Here is a 24,717-nt window from a genome sequence, read left to right on the forward strand (position 1 = left end):
CCTTTAAAGGTCATCTAGTCCAACGCCCCTGCAATGAACAGGGCCATCTTCAACTAGATTAGGTTGCTCAGAGCCCCGTTCACCGTGACTTTGATTCACAGCCTTGACTCTTACCTCCAAAATGCTACCCACAAATTCCAGACACGGACCTCGTTGATAGCTCCTATCCTCCCAAAAATTAGTGCCACCACCAGGCAGGCTTTGGCATAGGTAAAGACACTACTGCCAGGCACAGCTGGTGGGTGGGTGGTGGCACAAGAGCTGACCCAGACACTCTCCTGCCCCAAGAGCAGATTGTGCCGCGGTTGGGTTTGTTTCCTTTTCCCTGGGCTCCACCACTTCTAGTTTTTCCCCGTTCGCTAGGGAAAGAGCTCTTGCATGTAGAGAGCCGCCCCAGCAGTCATCAGTATAGATGAGCTATAAAGTCACCCAGGGTTGACTTCTCTCCCCTGAACCTCCCCACCAGCTCCCACAGCCATCAAAGCAACCTGCGTAGCAAACCCTGGGTCATCTCACCGATTTTGCTTTCACCCTTCGGGCAACAGCGTTCAGTCCAGTTTACACTTCTGCAAAGGCAAGTGATAGGTAGGAGGCTGCCATCAGGATGACTGCCACCAAGTTCAACCTCTCCACCCATGACCAGCCACCCCAGCACCGAGTGCAGTGGTTGTAATGTCCCAATCCTTGCCCCTCTTACCTTGGTATCTTCTGGGGAGCATGGCGATCCTGTCCACATCTCTGCTGGCTTCAGTGGCATCTGCTGCCCACCACACATGCAAAATTAAAGGGCAAATAATGAACATCGTTCTCCTAATATGTGCGGTGTGCTGGATCCATGCAAATGTCTTTACTTGTGGGGACGTGGCTCAGTCAAACTATGGCACAGGAGACGGGGACCTGGGGTCGCAATTCTTGACTCCTGGGAGCCAAGGACATCAATGCTCACAGCAACACAACTCAGGCTGCCGAAATTATTTTGGAGACCATTTTGCCTCCTTCCTAGCACAGAATTTGGGAAATCACATCCGTTCATAACCTCCTTGCGGTAGGCCCATTGGCAGGTGGACCCACTGGGCGAACACCAAACGGCGTTGCCATATTCTGCCTCATGCCTTTTTTGCACCCATTTCCAACCTGTCAAAAACAGGGGAAAAGAATACAGTCAATACAGTCACTTCTGAATTTAAAAAAAAAAAAAAAGAAAAAAAGAAAAGGATTAAAAATAGCCGTTTTTAGAGGGTTTCAGGTTGAAGGTTGCTTGTCAGAATCCAAGAAGAGAGCAGCAGTTGTTCTGACACTGCGGTTTTCACATCCTTGTCAGAGATTTGAAGCAGGGTAGCTGATGTGTGTTAAAAAAGGATGGTGAGGTTTAAAATAGTTTAGATGCTGCCTGGAGCAAGTTTTAAGCGATATAGTAAGAAGCATTGGTAGGAGTGTACATGCACCTAACACCTTCCATGGGGGGAAATGACTTCTTCAAATGCTGGTACCTTTAATGCGACGCTGACCCGGAATACCACAGAGCAAATGACCCAGAGAGGCGTCAGGAAGTTTCCCAAGAAACATTCTTAAAACATAAATTGGGGAGGGAGTGAGAACCTGGAGAAAACTTTCATGGCAAGGGGGGGGAAAAAAAAAAAAGCTCTCTCCTGTTTTTGACAGCTCTAATAACCCGGAGTCGAAGATTTGGGCTTGGAAAGGGGCCAGTTGGCCAAGCCTCCATCCACAGACGAGCTGGAGATGATGCTGATAGTCGGAGGGAAGCGAACAGAAGAATTGGCAAGTCCGATGCCACCCCTGACGAAGGGGACGGCTGCCAGTTTGTGGTTAAATCTGCAGTTTAGGTGTGCAACGGTCGCTGGGACGTGTGCCTCTGCTTCTCCGGGTATCTATTACAGTCAGCAGCCGCTCGCAGAACGGCAGCAATTTTCCAGATATTGGACAATTCTGCAAACATGGAATTTCTTTGAAAACTGCGCGGCGCTATCTAACTGTTTCAAATCATTTGGGCTTTTCTAAATATCTTTGTCACCCTTGTGTTTCTGTACATTTTAAAATGTATAGATAATCTCCTGAAGTCGCAGAGGGAAGAAAATACTTTCCCCGCAGTGGTGATAAGAACTGGTTGGGGCGATCCATGGACTCTAACATTTTTGGATGGCCATCAAAATGTCAGCTTTGCACCCAGATTCTCTGCTGGTACCTTCACCTCTGTCAGCTGAATCAGTAGTCAGAGGGAAAAATGATGAGACACGAAGAAAGCCAGGGAAAAGTAATTTGGTCTAGTCCCAAATAGGTAGAACAAGGGCTACTTTATAATTATATAATTTATATTCACCTTTCAGCCTAGTTAAAACAAAACAAAAGAAAAAAGAACTCCATTTTTCAGCTTAATAGCTCCACCACAAAGTTGTCCATCGGCCTCACAAAGGCACAACAACATCTGGGGGCCTTTGGCCGACGTTCTCGACGCTGGATGCCACCACTGCTGCCGTTCCTTCTGCCCACGGCAAGGGGTGACCCCAACCCCAAAAGGCACCTCTCCCTTTGCAAAGAAGGGTGGGTGCATCTCGGGGATGTTTGCTTTCTCTCCTCCTTTCAGAACCAAAAAGCAGAGGTTTAACCCCAGTTGCCACCTGGTCCCTTTGCAGAGAGAACTCAATGCCGTTGCCACCACCCTGATGGCCAAAGCCGTGGCAGGTCCGGGCGGCAGGCTCAGAGCTCAGCCCTCCGTGCCGCAAACGTTGCTCAAGTTTACCGCTCTCGCTATTGCAAATTCAACCCCCCACTGAGGGGGGAGAAAAAAAAACGGGGGGAAAAAAAAAAAATCTGTTATCACTGAGCATATGCAACTGCTAAACATCCTATTCAATATAACTTCAGCCTGTTCTGAGAACTACATTTCACAGTTTCTTTATACAGTATCTGTCTGTCAGATATTGCCCACTAGATTACCATAGTCTATATAATATACTTCCACCATAAAAAAAAAAAAAAAGTATCTTTTGGGCATATTTTTTACTACCCGGTGTGGAAAAAAAAAAAATAGAGATTGAAAGTTTTTATTTTAATTTCGCATTTTGACATACTATTTTGCCTGTATAAATTGCGCTAAGCAGGTTTAAACGCTACCACATATTTGTGCCTCCATTTGGGGGTAATTTCTTTAATCTGCTTAACCATAAATAGTACTGCAGCAATTTAAGGTGTTTCTAGAGCATCTATCGCCCCGGTTCCAATAACCGGTGGGTTATTGGTATTGGAACCAATAACCTGTATTCAGAATATTTGGGCCCCTTCTACATTTCGATGCGCCACTAAATAAAAATTCTGGAAAGCCTTCATTTTTTAATAAACCAAATTCCAACCTGGCATAAGCGAAGGCAACTCCTCGGGTCCCGGTGGGGCAGCGCGAGTGTAATAATTAACCAGTGGTGGGAGGCGGTGGAGCAGAGGCTGGTCCTTTAATTGCTTTATTTATTTCATTTTTCGTACTTTCCTGGTGATGGTTTTGTCCAGCTGCCCCTTCCTCCTTTCTGTTCCCCATGCGGCCGAGCCGTGCTCGCACCAAGCCAACGCCGAGCAGGGTTGCACAACGAGCACCATTACTTGCCCCTATCTGCTGACCAACTTATAACCGACCCGCAGCTTCTCTCCTTCCCTTATCGCCACCGGCTACGAGCGAGGAGGAGGGTCTTGAGGACTATCATTTAGGTATATTAAAATATAATGCGGAAATACTGATGTGGTCTCCCTGGGAGACCACCGTAAAAATGCATGTTAAAAGTTCATGGTGTTTTCCACACCACGAATCGAAGCAACCTTTGGTCTCACTAAAGCGTCATACAAACAAGGGAACGCTGCGTATCTGTGATATTTCTTTATGGTTTCCGAGCTTAACCCCACACGGTTTTAAGTAACGTGCATGTGTTGCAGGAGACCTTCCCGCGGTATTTCAGAAAATGAGGCCTAAACGTGCTGGGATCCAAAAGATACGCCGTCTTATTCGCGCATGTATGCCATGCATAGATTATTAACAGCTTCCTAACTAGATAGAAACTTAACATTTCAATAAACATACTTTTACAACTGCAAAGAAAATTAAAAAAAAGTTTTGCATTAGGATGTTACTTACTTCGTGTCTTTGTCCTGGGAGAATGCAACTAAAGAAACCACATTTAAAATCAGACATTAGATATGCAAATATGTGTTCAGATCAGAGATACGAAAATTATTCAAATGATTAATTATTCATCATAAAAATGTCAATTAATAATTCTGAAGCATAATAGGCATCTTTCTAATGCATCTTTATTTTTCAAGCCTAAATACTGTTGAATCTGTGTTCAATTGCATTCTAACAAGTTTTTAAAAATTCAACAAAGTAAACAACCAACTCTAAACAAAAAGTGAGCAGCGAATTTTAATCACTGCCAACCGAATCAAGAAATGCATCCGAACTCCGGCATGGGTCCCGGAAGAGAAGGAAAAACCCCTCCGTCCCACGGCGCGGGCCGGCAGAGGGAGGATGCTCGCCCACCGTTCTGCGGGGCGCGAGAAGCAGGTTCGGGTCCTGTGGATGCCGTTCTGCCACGGACAGACAGACGGACATCGTGGATGGGAGCTGAGCAGCTCTAGGCCGTCAGAAGTGACTTTATAAATAACAAAATTAACGAAAACGTCCGAGGGAGATTCACTTTCAACGTGCGGGGGCTCACCCGAGATTAAATATTACAGTGATCTGCTCCTTAGAAATGCCCAGGGATAGATAAATTAAAGCCAGACAATCTTTTCCCCTGCTTTTGGCTCATATCCTATCCCTACGTGGGTTTTCCGCAGAGGAACTTGAAAACTTTGGGAATGTTGATTCAAAAGGTTTCTTCCCAAATACCTCATCAGCGGGTGGGGGGGGGGGGGTGGAAAGTCGTTCCCTGACCCTTTCTTCCTCTCCTCCGTGCCCTCTCCTCCATGTGGAAATGGGGAAAAAAAAAAGAAAAAAGAAAAAAGAAAAAAGAAAAAAAAAAGAAAAAAGAAAAAAGAAAAAAGAAAAAAGGAAAAAAAAGGGGGTTGCTGTCTAAATCTTAGTTTACAGGGACACCTGTATCGAGCAAAAGTATCCAGCAGCATCCTGGGGCCACGTGGGGCTTTCCCTGCTTGGAAAAATTATTCCAGTCTGTCCTATTTTGTACCACCACAGGTGACTGCAGAAAATAATCCCTGGGCATTCTGGTGGTGGTGGTGGTGGTGGTGGTATTGTTTGCGTTGGTTTGGGGTTTTTTTTCTCTTTTTTTTCCCAACCTCCCAATTTTTTCCCCAGGCGAGGGCAGCTTCTCCCCCCTGCCCCCCGAGAGCCGGCACCCACAGGGAGCCCCGAGCTCCCCCCGCGGAGCAGGGCTGCGGGGAAGGATGCTCTCCCCAGGCTCGGCTGCGAGTGGGCACATCTCGTCTGGGTCCCCTACGCGGGGACGTTCTAATCCCGAATGCCGGCAGGGTTCCACGCTTTGGGAAAAATATTGGAGAGCCCTGGCTAGGAAGGACCCGAAGTAAAAGCCTCGGGGCCGCAAACGTGTTTTTAGAGGTGTTAAACCTCTGTCTTCACCAGCCTCTGAAATGTATTAGTCGAGACCTATCAGCTAGACCGTCTTTGCTGGTTTCCCCCTGATTTTCCTCCTTCCATGCGGGCGAGAAAACGCGCTCCCCGTTACTCATCTTGCGCCAGGGAAAAAGCAAACACACCGAAATAAATAAGGCCGTGAATCATCCCGCCGGCCCGTGTCACCGAGTCCCCCACAAAGCCACCGTGGCAGAAGGTCTCAGCAGAAGGCCGAGGTCCTCCAGAGCCTGTGCCCTGCAGCCCCCCTTGGTGGCTGGTCCCCTCCCCTGCCCATCACACTAGGGGGTTTATCGTAGAATCACAGAACAGTTTGGGTTGGAAGGGACCTTAAAGATCATCCAGTTCCAACCCCCCTGCCCTGGGCAGGGACACCTCTCACCAGCCCAGGTTGCTCCAAGCCCCATCCAGCCTGGCCTTGAACCCCTCCTGGGATGGGGCAGCCACAGCCTCCCTGGGCAACCTGTTCCACTGCCTCACCACCCTCACAGTAAGGAATTTCGGGGGATCTCTCCCTGCACAGACCCTTTCTCATGATAACAAGCCCCTGGGCAGCAGGGTTTGCCCCCAACAGGCCCCCAAGTGGGGATGGGGGGATGTGAGGTTGTCTCTGTGCGGGGGGTATCTCCACCACGATGGGTGGACAAAGGGAAACCCACTGAGGAGGAGGAGGTGGCCGGCATCACCGGTGGCATCGCTCGGGCAGGTTTGCATCAGGACCACCCAGTCACCCCCATCTCACCTCTCTGCATTTCCACATGGGAAAACTTGAGGAAAAAAAGAGGGAAAACCTGCACCCAGAAGAACTGCCCTTAACGCCATCTCCGAGCCACGGCGCCGGGCGCCTTGCGCAAGGAGAGAGCTGGGGTTGGTGAGGATATTTTGGGTCTCTTCGGTTTTAAACTGATGGGGTGGGTGGGGGGAAGGGGGTAATCATATTTGCAAAAGTTTAAAATAGAAGGAGGCATGGGCTGTGCGTGGGGATGGTGACCGCCAAGGGGCTGGGAGCCGGGCTGCCAGCACCACCCCAATAACGGCAGGATCTATAGGCTGTCGTTATTTCCATCTCCTAAAGATGCTGCGCGCCCGCTATTAGTTCAGAGCAGGGCAGGAAATCATCGCCTGGATTAAGGTTAAAATCCATCTCAGAAGGGTTTAGCTGATTGCTAAATGTTTGTGTCCAGTGTCCAAAAATTAAAGAAAAGAAAAAAAAAAAAAAAAAAAACCAACACAAAAACCACACGCGCGTACCCTGTTAAAATAACATCTAATAAGGTTGGGTGCTGTGCCACTCCTGCGAAGATCAGAGCTGTTTATCGCTCCGATGCAAGCCCTGCCGAGGCACTTCAGAGCTGGAGAAACTGTGAGATTGAGGGAGGAAAGAACAGGCTGCAAAATTATGAATAGGGATTATCTGACAATACCGACATGTTCCTTAAAGCCCTTGAGCATCATCGCACGGGTCTGAGGGTTTGTTTTTCAGTGTGGCTGAATATATATATTTTTTATTTTTTTTTTAATGATATAACATCGATGGCACTCCTGCCTATTGCAGGTTGGGCTGCAGCTTCTCTTAATCTCCGGTTCATCCTCTCGTTTTGTAATCTGGAAATGCATGAACAATATGTAAGGCGTTTGTAGTGGGATTAATTCGTCTTGAGAACTTGTTGGTTGGGTTTTGGTTTTTTTCCTTTTTCTCCTGTAAAATGTGGGTGCCTGCAAAATCGAGCGAGTCAGTAATTAGCATTCACTGTTTTTTTTTTTTTTCTTTTTCTTTCTTTTTATCATATGCATCTAAATTCAGTTTAGCTCTTTAAGGAATTGCCAGACTGCCCTTGATTTATAGGCAGTGTCTCCTGGATCTGAGAGGATCTAATTCAAATTAATAATACTTGAATCTGATCTCAGGATATTTGCACCGTGCTATATATTTCATTAAGATATCATCACTTCGTGTGTGTGTGATACGCCTCTGTGTATACAGGTATATTTAGGCACGGACAAGTCATGCATCCTGCAAGAAAATAATGTTGGCATTTAATGAATAGTGGCCAAAACCACTAATAAAAATAATAAAAAAGAAAAACTTTTAGCGAAGTCGAGATAACTTGTACCGGGGGGGGGGAAAATGTAAATATAAATAAAAATAATAATTAAAAAAAAATAGAGAACCTTGCTCCCACCTTGGCATGATGAGGGATTTTCAGCGGCAGGTTGGCTTTAAGCCGTTCCGCGGCTGGCAGCCCCTTGCGCACCCTCCGCCGGGCCCCGCGGGCACCCCGCGCAGGCAGCGCGCAAGCAGCGCGCAGGCAGGGCGAAACCTGCCTTTCCTCCCCCCCCTCTTCCCCCCCCCCCGCAACACACACACACTCCGCCTGCCGCGGACCGACCTGCAGCTCGGGTTTGGAGAGGGGGACACCCGGAGGGGGGGATTTGGGGGGTCATCTTTCCATCCCCTCCCGCCCCCCCCGGGGCCGCTGAGCCCCGAAGCCCCCCCTGCCCTGCGCCCGGCTGCGCCGCCTCATCCCTGCATCACCCACCGACAGAGGACCAAAAAAACGTGTCTCGGTGGCTCTGATGAGCTGCAAAGAGACATTTTTTTGGGGGGGTGGGGGGGGCGGGGGGGTGAAGGGGGGGTCCCCTTCCTTTCTTTGCCCTGCTTCACCATCAGAAAGGTGTTCTCTGATCAGGACCATGCTGGAGCGCGGTCGCCGCCGCTCTCGCATTCCAGTTCTGGCTGTAGGCACACAGTCAACGCGCGGTTCAAGAGCAGTTTATCTTAGCTTAATGTAAGTAAAAGTGTGGTGTCGGATCAGTGTACCATTTGTTTCAGTTTTCTTCAGGAGGGGGAGAAAAAAAAAAAAAACCAAGAAGAAAAGGAAAAAAAAAAAAAAAGTGCTGTAATAGATTTAACTCTTGTCAAAGGAGGGAAATTGTTTCGCAGCTCTTTAACACAGCCCTTTGGGCAGCTCCACGTTTACCTTCGGGAAGGACCCTCCAAGTAGGCAAGATGTGAAGTTTATCTTTGGTTTGAGATTATTTCCAGCTTTTTTTAGAGGAAGAAAGGGCTGCGGGTTGTGCTGGGAGTCGGGCATGAGCCGATCGGGGCTCAGCCCTCTCAGCCCCCCTTTTGCAGATAAACGCTCAGCATCCCCAGCTCGGGCTGCCTTTACTTACTTGGATATTACTTCTCAATTACGCGGAGTGTAAACCAGCTTTTTGATTAACAAAACAGCAGAGCATTGGTTAAGAACACTTAAACTTCAAAAAAAAAAAAAAAAAAAAAAAAGAAATCCCCCTGGGAAGTGGGCTCTGAATTGGTTAATAATGTGCAGTACTTGCTAAATTGCTGACTTCCAGATGTGGAAAATATCTTTCTTGTTTAGGACCTACGTAACCTGATTGGATTACGACAGAAGCGTCACATTGGAAGGCTTTTGAGTGATGATTTAATTAACCATACAGTAGAAAGCTGTATTTGCCAGGAAACCCCTTCCATATTTGCATAACCAATCCCTTCAGTGCAAAGGTGGAGTCTGGGTTTCTTTTTTTTTTTTTTACCCCCCCCCTTTTTTTTTTTTTCTGTATGCAATTTTATTTTAATTTTAATACTTGAAAAAGGTGAAAAACTTGTAACCTCCCTGAAGTTCGGTCCCACGCGTTCCTCGTCCGCCGTGTCTCTCTGCCCCGATCCAGCTACTTCCAAAGCGGGGCGGGGGGGTTGGGGGGGGGGGGAAGGGGCAGAGCCAGGAAAAAGAGCCCATCTCTCACCCCTGATCCATATCTGTGAACAAAACACATAGACTGGAAGATCTCAGCACGGTTTGGGGTTGGTTGGGGTTGGTTGTTTTATTTTAATTTTTTTTTCATCGGATTTAGCCGACTGTTCAAATAACCTGGACGAGTGCTGAAATGAAAGGCGGCGGGGGGGGGGGGGCGATAAAAATAAAAATAAATAAAAACGCCCCAAAAGAAACGCGTTAAGGATAAAAATAAAACAGAACCAAAGGGAGCAGGAGTCAGCCAGGAGCTTATTTGCGGTGCCCGGCCAGAGTTTAGTTTTCCAGGCATTATGTTGGGGTTTAAGTTTTCCCCTCCGCAAGAGGCGAGAGCTGCGAGAAGGGGCTGGGAACCGGGAGGCAGCGGGGCAGGATGGGCCCCCCCGCCCCGCCACCGGCCCCCCCCCCCCCCCCGCCTTCCCCCCCCCTACTCCAAGCCGGCTCGGCGGGCGGGCGAGGCGGGGGGGATCCCGCCCGCGGACGGCGCAGGGCCGGGGGGGGGGGGGGGGGGGGGAAGAACCGGCAGGGATCCAGCCTGGGGGCAGGGGATCCGGCGGGATCCTGCCTGATGGGAGGGGGATCCGGCAAAAATCTTGCCTGGGGGCGGGGGATCCCGCCTGGGTGGGGGGGAAAGACACCCTGGGGGGCAGAAATTGCAGACGGGGGGGGGGGGGCGCAGAGGATGCGCCCCGGGGGGGGGGGGGGGGGGGGCAGAGGATGCAGCCGGGGCGGGGGGGCCCCCCCGCCCCGGCTGCATCCTCTGCTCCCCCCCGCCCCCCGCCATCCCCGGGGGGCTGCAGCCGCGGGGAATGAGATGCAGCCCCCCGAGGAGGCAGCGTGGGATGCGGTGCGGGGCGCGGAGAGGCGCGGAGAGGCGCGGAGCGGCGGCGGGGCTGGGGGGCGGGCGCGGGGGGCGGGGGGCGGGCGGGAGGAGGTGGAATTATGCATTTCTGCCGCTAAAGCGTTTACGCGGAGACTTCAAGGTATAATCTATCCCAGATCCTTTCCCAGAGAGAAACTTGGCGATCACGTTTCCACATGATGCTCACGTTTGGTGCTCTTCAATTATCCCTCCCCACAAAGATAGGTGGCGTGTGTTTCAGGGTCTCTCCTCTCGCTCCTACAGAAAAGAAAAAGAAAAAAATGTCATTAGAAGAGGCGTAACACGTCAGTCCGTCCCCAGGTTTGTGTTTCCTGGAGTGGCAGAAAGAGATCAGTCCTAACCTGCCCAGCAGGAATAACGGTCCTTCCGACAACTCTTTGCAAGGCTTTTTTACAATTTCTCCAGGAGCTGCATCTCCCTTCACCTTTTCTCCTCCACTTCGCGGCTTCTTCATGCTTTTTCTTCTCACCATTTCTGGCCAAAACTACAAACAAGACTTCGCAGGTAGGTTCGGAATTTAATTCCATTTTCTCCTCTTTTTTTTTTTTTTTTTCCCCCCCTTTTTTCCTTCCTCCCCTTCTCTTTTCTCACACCACCTCACGCTCTAGCGGGCTTATTTAATTTCGCTATTATTTTATTTTTTAAGCGTGTTAGCTTCTTTCTGGCTTGTTTATACTTGGGGCGAAAAACCTCTTTTTTATTTTTTTTTTATTTTTTTATTTTTTATTTTTTTAACCGAAACCTGAAGTCACTTCGGTCTCGCTCCGGGAAGGGACGAGCAGTTTCGGGGTGGCTGTGCCACCACCACCCCTTTGCTCCCCTTTACCTGTCAGCCAGGTACGGGAGGTGCCTTTTTTCCAACGCAGCAGCAAAAGTTTTAGTGCTAGGAAAGGACTTGGTCCTTCTGTAAAAAAAAAAAAAAGAAAGAAATTAAATATCCACCACCTCCAGTTCTTTTAATTTCAGGTTTCACATCTCAGCTCGGAAAGTTTGCAGGTACCTGTTAATGCTTTGCACGCCCAGAGCCTGCAGAGCCAGCCCGACCGGGCACCGCTGGAGCCCCAGCCCCGGGCAGGGCTCCCCCGGCGAAGGATGTGTTTTTCCCCAAACAGAAAGTTTGCTGTTTTGTCTGCTTAGTTAGTTTCATTTCTTTATTTTTATTTTGTGAAGTAACACTTTAGCTTCTGGGATCCTAAAGCAAGAAGTGAAAGTACTGACTGGAACTTAAAAGTCGTTTACCAAAAAGCAAAATATATATATCTATTTATAAAAAAGCTAGCCGGTTCTCTGGGCAGAAAAGTGTTGTCGAGATCTGCAGGTTTAAAATTATTGCCAACTTTTTGCGGGAGGCTGAGGAGCAGGGAAGGTAATGAAACGCATTTAAAACAATTCACCATTGGTCGTTTTGCATGAAAACGCCAATTGCCGAGGCAGGCTGAGGGTCCGGGCTCGCCTCGGTTCCTGTCCTTCCCTCTCCGCTGCATCTCCTGGTAGATCTGCCACGGTGATGCCACCATTCCCCACTCCGGGATCGGGAATAACTGGCAAATACTAAAGTTTCCAGCACATTTCTCAGCCTCTTCCTTCCTCAGCCACATCCATCCCCATCCCCAGAGCCACCAATTCACTCTGCCCAGGCGGAATCCCAAGCAGGAGAGTGTGAGGAAACACGCTGACCCCGTTCACACTCTCTCAATATTCCCATCCTCATACCTGCTCGGAGATTTATTTTAGCCAAGCAGGTTTGATAACCGCAAACGTCTGAAAAGAGAGTTAGTTCAGGCAGAATAAAAAAGACCTAGCAGCAACACACTTCACTGCTCAGTCCTGGTGTGAAGCTCCAGCAAAGTAAAAAGACATAAGGGGGGAGAAAAAAAAAAGAGGTGGGAGGAAAAGCCCACTTTGCTGCAAATTTTTTTAAAAATATTGTTAAGGCAGGTAATAATTTTTTAGGTTTTTATGTAAAACTCCCAGTGCAGGAGAAGACAATAGATGCGAAGGCGAGGGGGGAATCCTGCTCAGGAGAGCAAGGGTTAATTGCCCTTGTTTTACAGTTTGCATCTGTTACATCTTTTATAGCCCCCTGTTTAAACTAATCCTCAAGTCAAAGCATCTTTAAAGCTACAGCATCTTCTTCGAGATGGACTGAGTTTCAGGAGCGTTCTTGCAGCAAACCAAATGCTCCTGCCCTTTGCCTTTGACAGATAGAGCCTCCTGCACAGCCCGGGCACACACAGTAGGTCCAAAAGTTTACAAGTTGGTTGTTTTATTTCTTTTTAAAAAACCAACCAACCAAACAAAAAAAAAACCAACAACAAAAAAAAAGCCAACTGAAAGCCTGAAAACTCTGACAGCGGTAGTTTTGATTTCTGTTTCTTTTCTGGGGGGATGAAAAAAATAAATAAAAAAAAAAGACACTCTGGAGCTTTGTTTAAGTAAGGGGCAGGGGAAACCCTGAATATTGTCAAACTGACTAAAAAGGTGACAGAGGTTTATAATTACACTCCGCGTTGTTAGGGGGAGGGGGAGGTCTCCGTGCTGTGCTTTACCCCAAAAGGACAGGGGAGAGCCATGTTTCCCTCTCCTCTGGTCACTTCGCTGGAGTGCACTTTGTGGGGAGAAAAAAAAAAAAAAAAGAAATTAAAAAAAGAAGAGATAAAGGAAGGAGAGAAGGCTAGCGAAAAGAAGTTCTAATGTCAAATTAAAGTACTTTTAGGAGGAAATGGTCCGCCTAGCATTGAGTCAAACAGCCTACTGTAAAAGCTGTGCATTCCCTCATACGGTCATGAGTTATGACTCATTTGAGATGTAATTCTTGTCTCTCTCTGATCTGCTTTGCTGGTGCAACACACACACACACACACACAGGGAGAGAGACACACACGCAGACACACACACACACACGGAGAGAGAGAGGAGAGAGAGAGAGAGAGGAGAGAGAGAGAGGGAGCGAAAAAAATAAATAAATAAAGCAAGAAGGCAGCGATCTGCCCGGCTGGGGAGCGAGGGGGGAGCCCGCTCCGTCTGCGTCCCACCTCCCCCGGCACGGCAAACCCCGCCGTGTGCGTGGATGGGTCCTGTGGCGGGTGGAAATTCGGGTCCCCGTTGGCGCCCTGCGTTTAAATGGGATATACCAATGCCCACATTGTCGCTGTGTTTGGTCGTTTACATAGAGCCTGCGTGCTGCTGAATCAGGGAGTCGAGCCCATGCGAACAACTGCCATCTGATCCACTCTTATCAATGAAGCAGCAGATCATGGCGGATGGCCCCAGGTGTAAGAGGCGAAAACAAGCCAACCCCCGGAGGAAAAACGGTAAGCCGCCCCCCCCACACACACCACCACCCCACACACACCCCCCTTCATCCTCCCAGCAAACTTTTTCCGGCCGCCGTTCGTGTCGCGGAGGGTGGGGAGTGGGGGGGGGGGGGAGAGAGGAGGAGAAGCCGGCGGCAGGACGGGGAAGGAGCGCGGAGCGGGAGGGGGGTTGTCCCGCGGAGGGGTGCGCGGCCGCGGAGCGCCGGCGGAGCTTTGAGAGGCGGGGGGGGGGATTGTGTGTGAGGAAAGGGAGGGTGGTGGTAGTGGAGGAGAGGGGGGGTGTAGCAGCGCGCCGCCGCCGCGCCCCAAAGTTTGTTGCGCGGGCGCGGAGCGGGCGGGCCGGTGCCCCGCGGCGGCGGAGCGGCGGGGAGGTGGCGGCGGCGGCCCGCTTCGCCCGGCGCTTCCTTCCCCTCTCTCTCCCGTCCCCCCCCCCCGCCCCCCCCAGCCCCAACACGGGGTGTTTCGGGTGGCTGTCAGGGTCCGGGGGCGGCGGGGGGCGCGGAGAGGCGCGGAGAGGCGCGGAGCGGGGCGGGAGGGCAGCCGGCCCTGGGAAAAAACCCGGCAGCGTGAGAACCCCGAGGCAGGCTGGCACCCAGTGAGCGACTCCTCTCTCTCTCTCTCTCTTTTTTTTTTTTTATTGTTAGGGACTCGAAAATGAAACTTCCTCCTCCCTAATAATTAATAATACTAATGAGTTTGGTGCCCAATTGTCCATAGTTGCCCTCTCCCCCGGTCTCCGCCGGGCGCGGAGGGCCGGGGCTCAGTGGGACGCGGTGTTCTGGGCTGATTTCACATTTGGCAGCTCTCACTTGGTTGTGGGTCTCTCTTTCTCCGGCTCTCCCCGTCCCTGCCGGAGTTTCTTTTGCCTTTCTCCTCCGGTTGATGGTCTCTCCCCCCTACCGCCAACCCCCCCCTCCCCACCCTCCCACCCCCTCCTTCCCCACCCGCAGCCCCTCGCATGGCCATCCCGGCCCCACTTTCAACAACTTTCCTCTGGAGGAGCCGGAGGAAGGAAGATTATTTGTGTGAACCTGAACCCGTGCGCTTATAGCTCAGCTACTTCATTTAAGTGGAGAGGTGGAGGAAAGGGGGGGCGAAGGAGAGTGTGTGTGTGGGGGGGACACACACACAACAACAACAACCAAAAAAACACACAAAGACAAGAGAATGTTGATTAGAAACAAATGATCCTGACCACCACCCCCCTTTCCCTCTCTCTGGGTTGTGAGTGTGAGTGTGTGTGTGTGCGTGTGTGTGTCTTTTTCTTGTTGTGGTGGAGGCGTCGAGCCATATGGGGGAGTGATAGAGGAATTTTAGTCAGAAACTGTTCGTTATGTTACACTGGCTTTTCCCTTTGTGTTGTCTTTGATCTATTTGCTTGGCTTAGTATTACAAAAAAACCCCAACTAAAATAATATATTCCGAGCAGCTTCCCAAGGATCCGTTCCTTGTTATCTTTTTTTAAAGTCTCTCCCCCTCCACCACCACCCTTTACTCTTGTGTCTGTCATTATTTAAGGTGGTCCTCACAGAGGAGACCTCCCCTTCCCCTCATCTCTGGGTAATTTAGTAGACATTAAAATTACACGTAATGTTTCCCTCTCCTCTCTTGTGTTTCCTCTGTTCTTTTTATTAAATGTTGGTTATTGATTTTCTAAAATCAATGTCTGTTGTGGGGCTTTTTTCCCCTTACAAGTATCTAAAGCACGTTGCTGATCAACTGGATAACAAAAGCTTTGTGTCAAGTAGCCTTTTTTCTTATGTTAAACAGTCATTTTTGAGAGAAAAAGAGAATGAGATTTAAAGCAACGCATCCAGAAGTGCTCTTTTGCAGTAAAGAATATTCCGAGTGTTTGAGGGGGGTTTTATTCTTCTTCTTCTTCAGCCTCCTCGCTTTTTCATCCAAGATTATTAGTTTAGCGTGTTAAACCCCTCACACGCTCTGTGATGAGGGATGCGCCTACGTGTTTAATATTTTCTCGACACGATTTGAGTCGCAAAAAAAGATAAAAAAAAAAAAAAGAAAAAGAAAAAGAAAACAAAATCCACCCCAAGATTTAAAAAGCTGGATGCCTGTGTTTGCCCGGGACAGCAGGACTGCAGCCTGTACGCCCTGGTATTGCAGCCAGGTCTTTGGGACCACGTATGGACCGGGGTGGTGGCACCGATTCTTGTTGCTCCCATGCAAAAGTGTGTTTCCAGGGAACTGCACTAACTTGGGAAGCCACCACGCTTGGGAGTCGAAAGTTTAATTGCGATTTTTTTTTAAGGTAACCGCTTAAAGATCCTGCAAACTTCATTGCAAGTGTGTGCGCTGGTTACGCGGAGGTCTAACTTCTCCCTTCAGTGTCTTGCTCTGGCCAAGACGGGGGGTGGGGGTGGGTGGTGGAAATTAATTCTCGACTTTCTGTCTATCTGTCCACTCTTTTCTCTTTGTGCTCCGTAATTTCATTCATTTCTGAGTAAGAGATGTCCTGGTTCTGAGAAGCAGGTAGACGAGCGAGGGTGGTTTTGGTTAGGGTTGGTTTGTTGTTTGGGTTTGTTTTTTTTTTTTTTTTCTTCATTTTCTCTTTCTGGACAAGCACGTATCCACTGCCTTTCCCCTTGGGAATTGCCCAGGATTTATCTGGACTGAGTGGATTTTTCTCCTTTCCTGGATTCGTGGAAAAGATGTCACTTCTGAGCTTGTGTCTTTGCTGATAACACCAGAAACGGTGATGCTTATCGAAATCAAACAGAAATTCCTTAGAAACGCAGCAGAACCCAAACAAATTTAAAAAGCCGCCCCCCCCCCTCCAAAAAAAAAAAAAAATAATTAAAAAATAGGTGGTCATCAAGGAAGCTGGGGGAGTGTGAGTGCGATCACACACAAATTACAGACGGGGACAAAACAGAATAATCCAACTAATGCCTCAGCCTGCTCCCCGCCTGCGTGCGTGTCTCTGCCTGTGTGCGAGGATGGGCAAGGCTCGGGCAGAGATAACGGGGCTGGCTGAAAATTACGGCGCAGCTAAATAGGGTAGGAAAGAGGAAAACTCGGGGATTTTCCAAGATAACGGGCTTGATCAGAGCTGCTGGAGTGAAGGAGAGGTGTGCGGGGGGGGCGGGGGTGGTGGCTGTGGGAATCAATGAGGGGTGAGCCCCCCCCCCCCCCCCCCCCGCCCGGGGAGGGGGTGGATGGGGGGCAGGAGGGAGGGATGGGAAGGAGAGAGGACCCCGAAAGCGGGGCGGGAGGTGCGCGGAGCGGCAGCCCAGGAATGCGGCGGAGCTGCGGGAAGTTGGGTCAGATGATTCCCAGCGCCTGACTCACTTCGCGGCACTTTCACTCGGGAGAGAAGTGGCGGCAGAGGAGGAGGAGGAAGGAGGAGGAGGAGGAGGAGGTGGAGGAGGAGAGGGCAGCGAGCCCCCTTTTCCGCACGGGCGGCCCGCGGAGGCGGGGGCTGCGCTGGCGGCCGGCGCGGAGAGGCGCGGAGCGGCGCGGAGCGGGGAGCCGGGCGGGCAGCGCTGTCCGGCCGGCCGAGCGCCCTGCCCTGCCATGCCTCAGCTGATGAGCCGCCTCGCTCCTTCTCCTTGGTGGTTTGGCGTTGGTAGGGTGGGTTCCCCCCCCCCCCCCCCCCCGTCTGCCTTTCCTCTCCCCTCTCTAAAAAAATAAAATCCCCAGGAAGGCGGGGAAGGGGGGAAAGTTGGACCTAATTTACTCCAAACTTTCAGTAAACAGCTCTCTTTGATTCCTTTGCCATCTCGCTTCCAGTTGTAAAGAAAAGGGAGAAAGTTCAATGCTTTCAGGGCGTCTGATCCGAGGCAGAACACAGACCAAACAAGCAGACACGATTATACTTGCTCAGAGCCTTTCCCCCCCCAAAAAAGAGATACCCACCCACCCTCCTTTCGGGGATGCTGGGGAAGGGGCGGGGGGGGGGGGAACCTCCTTCACTTCCCACTTGAAAAAGAGGGGGGGGGGGGGGAAAGAAGGAATAAAAAAAAAAAAAGCCAGCCTGCTGCCTTTAGTGAGTGGGAAGTGAAGCTTGTCTTCCCTGCCTGGAGAAGTTTGGAGGTAGCTAGACTGAGGCTCGGGTGTGAGGAGAAAAGCTGCTTTTTGTGAAATTCAGGTGGCACAAGGCAGAGCGGGCATCTGGGAGCGCTCCTGTTCCCGGGGACCTCTGCAGGGCTGGGAATCCGTTGCGAGGAGATTACTTCCAGAGTTGGTTACCGGGGTAGGGAGAGACGAATGTCCTACCTCCAGAAAAGCACCTGGAGATAGGTATTAAAAATTAATGCCATAAACGCGGGTGACCAGGGCGTGATGATTATCCAGCTACATTTTTCTCGGTGCGGATTCATGTCCAGACGGAGCTGTGACATGGAGCAGAGGAGGTTGTTTTCTGTGTCAAGGCTGATCTATTTGTTTTATCCCGAATTTCCAGAAAACCAGCGAATTTGGAGATTAGTGCCTGATTTACTGTTTGCCCATTTGTGACCGTTCGGTACTTACTGGCTTTTGCTTATTGCACATGCTTCGCAAGGAAACTTTTGGAGGGTTTTCTAATTGCTGTAAGAAAAAAGGCATTTGATGCCTGGAAAAGCCATATTTGAAAAGGGGGGGAGGGAATTAAGGAAACCATTACAAGTTAATTATCGATAATTATACATAGCCAACTGCCCAAGGTAGGAAAAATATATGGAAGACTGAGATGCAAGCTCTCAGGACAGGCTGGTAATATTCCCCAAGAAAAATGTGCGTCTCCCTTTAGAGTGGAAAGAAGGGTGTTGATTCTTTTACAGCAGCCCCACATTCATTCCAAGAAATAGGAAATTCTTCGCCTCACAACAGTTTTTGGCATCTGCATTATCCCAGTGCTTTTAAGGTGCATTTTCTCCTCTGTGAAAGAGAACTCTTTGTCCTTTTTTTCTCCAAGACCATGGCTTCCCAAGGTAGACACTATTTTGTGCCTGTCACACAGAAAGGGAGTGCAGGTTTGCAGTGCTCACAGACAATTGATTGTCTGCCCTAATGTGTTTCATTTACATGTTTATAACGTCAATAGTGCTGGGGTGTCCACTGTACCATTCATTCCAGCATTCCCACAAGGGTGCAATTGTCTGAATGGCCAAGTCAGACACCTTTTTGATTGCTCTTTAGTTGTCTTTTTAGACTAGAGAGAAAAAGGAGAGAAATCCGTGATGCAGAAACACTAGTTGAAAATATTTCAGAATTAAACGTCACCATTAAAGCAGATGTGAGCATTAGACAAACAATATATTTTAACTAAGGGTCTGAAGGTGGAAACAAATTCAGAATAGTGGGGATGGTTACTGCACACGACACCCAGTCCAGTCCCTTAATTTTTTTAGGCTTTTTTTTAGTGATTTCTCGTTTTCATTTTCATTTCAGCCCCTGTAAAGGCAGCCACCTCCTAACTCTTTGTATGCTTAACTGTAATTTGCGATTTTTTCCCTATATATTTGCATATCTCTGTTTATGCCAACAGCGTCAGCTAACCACTTGGAAAGTCTATTGAGGGAATATTTAGGCTGTGAGAAGTATAAACTTTTAAAAAAAGAAGGCAAAAAAAAAAAAAAGCAAGACCCAAATATTTCTTCATCAAGCATTTTTAATGAAAAGAATGACAATGCCTAGACTTTTTCTTGAAGCAGTTTAACTTAAATAGCTGCGCACCAACTTCTTACGCCTGCGGTTACCGTCTTCTTAGGCTGCGAGCTTTCAGCAAAGTGTTTCTAGGAGTTTCCAAGTCGATAAAAGATTACTTTTTAAGGTGTGCTGTGCTGTTTTGATATGCCACGCTCTCCTTTATCATTGAAGTTGCTTCTGAGGGAGGCAAGAAACGATTTTCGTGTTTCGTGTTTCGTATCCGAATAAGTAAGCCACGCAGCTTACTGAAACTCAAATAGAGGGATACATGTATACATGCATGTACACCTATGCCTGCCTATATGGTATACGCATAGATATGGTATGTATAGGTCCGCCTAAAAATAACGGTTCACATTCCAGACGAGATCATTTCCCCCTAAAAACGATGCTGATCCCAAGAGCTACAATTAATGCAAGCTGACCTGTTCCGTCCGTGATCCATAAGGGAAAAGAGCACTAAAGTCTTGGAGCTTCTGCTCGGGAGGTAAAGCGAGGGAAAACTTTTTGGTGGTGGTTTGGTTTTTTGGTTGTGTTGGTTGGTTGTTTTTGTTTGTTTGTTTGTTTCTTTCCCTCTCTCTATAATTTCTGTTGTAATTTTTAAAAACGCCTGTTTGTGGAGAGGTTTTTTTTATTATTATTATTTTTATTTATTTTTTTTCCTGTGCCTAACAGGGAAGACACACACAGTAGATGCACCGTTAGCTGAACCCCTGACACGGCGGTCTTTTGAATGCCTTAGGTATGATTTCACTTTCGCTCACATCAATGCTGACCTGAATGCCTTTCATATCTGATCCGCTGTGTCTCTCCCAGTAAACATCCCCTGAGGGGAGAACAAAGAAAGGAGCTCTTCTTCTTCTTAATCACAATTCAGCCCATTCACCGCCGGCAGGCTACATTTGCATTCTGCAACAGAAAGCCAAGATGAAAAGAAAAAAAAAAGAGAGTGAGAAGAAGGGGGGAAAAAGCAGAAGGGTGGAGGCTGAGTAAAATAACTTAGGTGTTTGTAGCTGTTTGTTGGGCTTCCCCTAGTTACAAGCCTTATATAGATCCTGCTCTACCCAGCCTTGGCTCTTCTGACAGGCAGATAGTGTTACAAGATGGCATGCCTGTACTATTCATGGCCACTCGCTCTAACACTTGAGGTAGAAAGTGTCAGAGAGGGATCAAATTCTACTCTGAGAAGTCTGTTATAGTTAGGGTCAGGTGTGTGTACTCTCAGCTCTTGACTGCTGCCTATTATTTTGTTTTAATTACTATTATTGTTTACTCACCATGACCTTGGGGGAGCGGGGGCGGCTGGGGGTGAGGCCGGTTTGGCCACCACCGGCGAGCAGATTTAGCGGGGAAAAAATCGGCCCTTGCTCCCTACGTAAAGATATTTTTTTATATCTATATATATTTTTGGGTTTTTTTTTTTGGTGCTGTGGAAGGCTCGGGCTGGGTGGTTTGGCGGCTGGGAGAGGTGGCGATGCTGGGGGGAGAAGGCGGAGGGGTGGGGGGGGCAGACGCGGTGGCGGGGGTGTCCCCGGGCTGGCGACCGGCCCGGCCTGCCCCGACCCAACGGGGAAAAGCAGCAACTCAGCAAATCCTCGGCGGCACCAGAAAATGCGCACGGAGGAGGAGGAGGAGGAAGGCGAGATTTGTGGAAGTTTCTCTCCCTGGGCTCCCTCGTGGGGTTTCGGAGTCACGTTCATGGACATTTTCTGGCTGCCCCCCCCCCCCGACCTTGTCCCTCTGTTTTCCCCCCCCACACCCCCCATCCCAGATTTGCTCGTTTGTTTGTTCTTCACAAGCCCTTCAGTGCTTTTAATCAGACAGGTTTTTTTTTTTTTAAAAATGGTGAGGTCTTTGGTCGTAGCCACTTTTTTCTCACCAAGAGAAGGTTTATTTATAACTGGATCCTGCTTACTGAGAAGTATTTAAGCCCTTTCAGGCAGAGCTGTCAAAATTTCCTGTGTTGTTTGCCTCTATTTGCAACATGTAAAAAGTAATATGCAGTTGCTGGTGTTGGAATAACCGGGCTAGTGCAGAAATCTCAAGTGACAAGTTTTCAACTACACTATCTCCTGCCGACCAAACTGTCATTTTTTTTATTATTATTTCTTTTTTTCCCAGAAACCACTTTTAAGAGCCTAACCGGTTCCCCCCCCTCCCCATCAGCAAATAGATTAAACGTGCTAAAGCAACTTCGAGAGGGAAGAAGAGTTTGAACAATGAGGAGCGGGAGGGATGTCTTATTTTCCTGTAGCCGCTATGGCAGATTTCACTCATAAGGAGCACACTAACCGAGATGTTACCAGTTGAACAGAAGCATGTGACACAGATTCCTGATTTTTTTCCCAGAAGATTTGCAGAATTTACAAAAAGAGATTATCTCTACACCTTCCACCCTCCTAACCACCCCCATGACCCAAGCAATGGAGGATTTAGGCAGATTTACTTCAGTAAACACCTTTGGACACTTGGGGAAAAGTAGGAGTCTGTTTGCAAAAGCAGGCTTTTGTTAAGTGAGGTGCTGGATAATGCTTTACCAAGCAGCTGTGATATTAACCTACCCAGTAATGCTGGAAAAAGTGTTAACTCCTTCTGCTCTCCGGGGCCCTGCGCTGGCCCTGCAGGTACCAGGCCTGGCAAGGGGGGCTCCAGGGAGGGGGACACACAGGCGAGGAGGTGGCATTGCTGAAGCCATAGCAGCCCCTCGACTTGACACATCTTTTACTTGGTGGCAGTTGGATCTTTCGGGGGCAATCCATCAGATCCAGGGCCGGGAAGAGCTAGGAGGCATCGCCACGAAAGCCTCCTCCATCAGTGAGGGCTTATCTATACGCATGTATAGATACACACCTATACGTATACACAGGTTTACACACTCTGTGTCCATCCCCACACACACAACGTATCCCAAAACCTCTCTAGGAAATCTCGCAAGCGTTGCTAAGAGGGGAAGGTCAATTTAGGATTCGCACTCGAGCAGCAGCATAGCTGAGAAGTTACGCCGGCAAACCTGCGCAAGTGGCTTCCCGTTAACTCCGGGCTCCCAGGCCTTGAAGGACAGCCATCAGCTTTCCAGGGGCTTCATGTTCCCAAAAGTGAACTTTTTGGGGCAAGAAAGCTGCTTCCTCCCCTTTTCTGAGCCATTAGAAGAAGGAGTTAATAAGTTAGTTATTTTTGCTGGGCATAAGAATAACTTTACAGGTGTTTCTTTTTTTTATCGTGAGTAAGTTTGCTTCATTTGGGGATTTTTGTTGTCAAGGGTTCTTTTCTTTTCTTTTTTTTTTTTTCTTTTTTTTTCTTTTTAAAGTGTAGGTGTCAATGTTAGAGCAGCCACAAACGTGTGAGAAAGCAAAGGGTATGAGACATGACAGAATTAAAGGTGTTTGCTATGTTGTTACCCGTGTGTCAAGCTGCAAGCTCCCTTTGTCACAGCCTCCTGGTGATTTGATAGCGCGGATCCACTTCCCCTCCAAGTGATACAGCAGTTTCTAACTGGGGGGGGGGGGGGGGGCGGTTAATGCGGTGCGGTCGTTGCTGTTGCTTTTACCTCCCCAAATACGTCGAAACAACCTCGACAGCGCGCACACCCCATTGCTCCCACCTTACACAAGGGTGCTGTGCGCTCGGGCACCAGGACAGCAGCCGTAGCATTACAGTATCTGGCATGGAGCGTCGTTTGGCAGGAATGTCATCTGCCAAATCATCCCATAATTACGTTTTATGTTATTTGTATGAATGACCAAGCATGCAGTATTCCTTTTGAAATCAAAGGAAGGCTTAAAACGCGTTTTTGAATACTTTCAGACCATGGTCAGGTCACAGTTTGGGAGTTGAATTAAACTGATCTCATTTGTGATCTAATTGAGGTTGGCAACAACCTTAGCAGTAGCAATAACATACAAATACAAATCAAAGAGCAGAATTCAGCAAATCAGATCTTTTGCTCGAATTCTGCCCGGGAGTTATTCTCCGGCTGCCAACAGAGAAGTTAAACTTTGTCCTGCTTCTCAGCGGCGGTGCAAGCCTTGCATATTTTTCGGGTCCTTGACAGGAAAGTTGGGTTGGGGACATGGGGACACAAAGGCGAGAAGGGAGCTGGTGCCTCCTCGGACAGGGAGTGAGGACAGGAGCAAGGCACAGCGGCTCGTCACGTATGTTTTTGGAGATCCCAGTGGCAGAAAAGTAGGAGGCGGAAGGGAATCGTGGCGGGGGGGAATATGGTCAGGAAGGACTAGCGAGAGGAATAGGTGGCTGCAAACAGGGACGGTTATTCCAAGCGGAAAGTCAAGGCAGCTTCCTATCTTTACATCTATCGCTGCGGATTCCAGGAATGTAATTACCAGAGTGGTTGCGAATTGTTGACAAATTTCCCCGGGTCTGGCGGGAGCGGCGGGGCCGGCAGCGGCGGCCGGGCGGGCAGCGGCCCCCGACGGGGAGCGGAGCTGGGCGGGGGGGGGCTCGGTGCGGGGCAGCGGGGGCCGGGGCGGCCCCGGGGCGGGCGGAGCGGTTGGCCCCGGGCAGGGCATCCCCGACGGGGCGGGCGGGAGGGGGGGGCTCGGTGCGGGGTAACGGGGGCCGGGGCGGGCGGAGCCGTTGGCCCCGGGCAGGGCATCCCCGACGGGGCGGGGGGGGGGGGGGGCGCCCAGGGCAGCCCCCCACACACACCCCCCAAAAGCCGGGATGCTGCCGGCTCCCCCCCCCGGGACCCCCTCCTCCAACCCGTGCGGATCGAGAGCCGCCGCCCCCGCGGAGCGCCGCGGTGCGAAGCGGGCAGCCGCAGGCGCGGTGCGCTTGGGCGGGGGGTTGCGGAGCCTCCTCGCCCTCCCCGACCCACAGGGCAGAGGTGTCAACCACATCTTTGGGGCGGGGGGGGGACGACGACGACACAACACACAGACACGCTGCCCGGGCGCTGTCACCCGGCGGTGGCGAGCAAAGCCCTCCCCGGGGCGAGGGGAGGAACGCCGGCGGGGCCGCCCGGCTGCTCCCGGGGGGGTCGGTCCCCTCCGTCGCTCCCCCCCGCCCCCTCCCCCGGTCCCCAGCCGTGCTTCCGCGGCGGCGCAGCCCCAAACTTTGCTCCCAGGAGGGAGGGAGAGGAGGAGAAGCGGCTCCGCGCTGCCCGCCGCTCCTCCGGGCTCTGGGATTTCAAGTGTGTCCTCAACTTCCCCCCCACATCTCCCCCCCCCCCCCCCCCATCCTCCGGGCCATTATTTTCTTTGACTAAAACCTGTTTACTCGCCTCTTTGTTTTTTGACGTTAAACGAGTTTCCATCTCCTACTCCTGCGGATCTCTAAGAAATAGATAAACCATTATATTTCCCCCTTTCCCCCCCTCCCCGCTCGTATTTTAAAGCAGCGATCCTGACAGCAGTACTATTATTGCACTTTATGTTTTAGTGGATGTTTGCTGTTGCTAGTTACAGCAACACTTATCATAAGACAGCAAGAAAAGAGTAGTCCCTGGTAATTAAAGTAATG

The 24,717-nt window shown here is 49.9% G+C and overlaps 1 protein-coding gene and 1 long non-coding RNA gene across 7 annotated transcripts in view; one reads left to right on the forward strand and one right to left on the reverse strand.

Moving 5' to 3' along the window:
• Nucleotides 1–10,433: 10,433 nt before the first annotated feature.
• On the reverse strand, nucleotides 10,434–12,876 carry LOC128912390 (uncharacterized). The gene is made up of 3 exons (XR_008467617.1): nucleotides 11,274–12,876; nucleotides 11,100–11,177; nucleotides 10,434–10,510 (listed from the first exon to the last, which is right to left on the reverse strand). It is a non-coding gene; the product is annotated as an uncharacterized LOC128912390 (long non-coding RNA).
• ZEB2 (zinc finger E-box binding homeobox 2) overlaps nucleotides 10,580–24,717 on the forward strand; it is a 116,958-nt gene continuing 102,820 nt past the window's right edge. For 3 of the 6 annotated variants that reach the window (XM_054208169.1, XM_054208172.1, XM_054208174.1), the window contains exons 1-2: nucleotides 10,580–10,777; nucleotides 13,447–13,587. In XM_054208169.1, coding sequence (XP_054064144.1) covers nucleotides 13,515–13,587 — 73 coding nt within the window. In that variant the 5' untranslated portion in view covers nucleotides 10,580–10,777; nucleotides 13,447–13,514. Of the gene's footprint in view, nucleotides 10,778–13,446; nucleotides 13,588–19,602; nucleotides 19,727–19,914; nucleotides 19,982–24,717 lie in introns of all 6 variants that reach the window. The other 3 variants (XM_054208167.1, XM_054208168.1, XM_054208175.1) reach the window with 2 other exon arrangements.

The sequence above is a fragment of the Rissa tridactyla genome, chromosome 7 (assembly GCF_028500815.1).
Source record: "Rissa tridactyla isolate bRisTri1 chromosome 7, bRisTri1.patW.cur.20221130, whole genome shotgun sequence".
Classification (NCBI taxonomy): domain Eukaryota; kingdom Metazoa; phylum Chordata; class Aves; order Charadriiformes; family Laridae; genus Rissa; species Rissa tridactyla.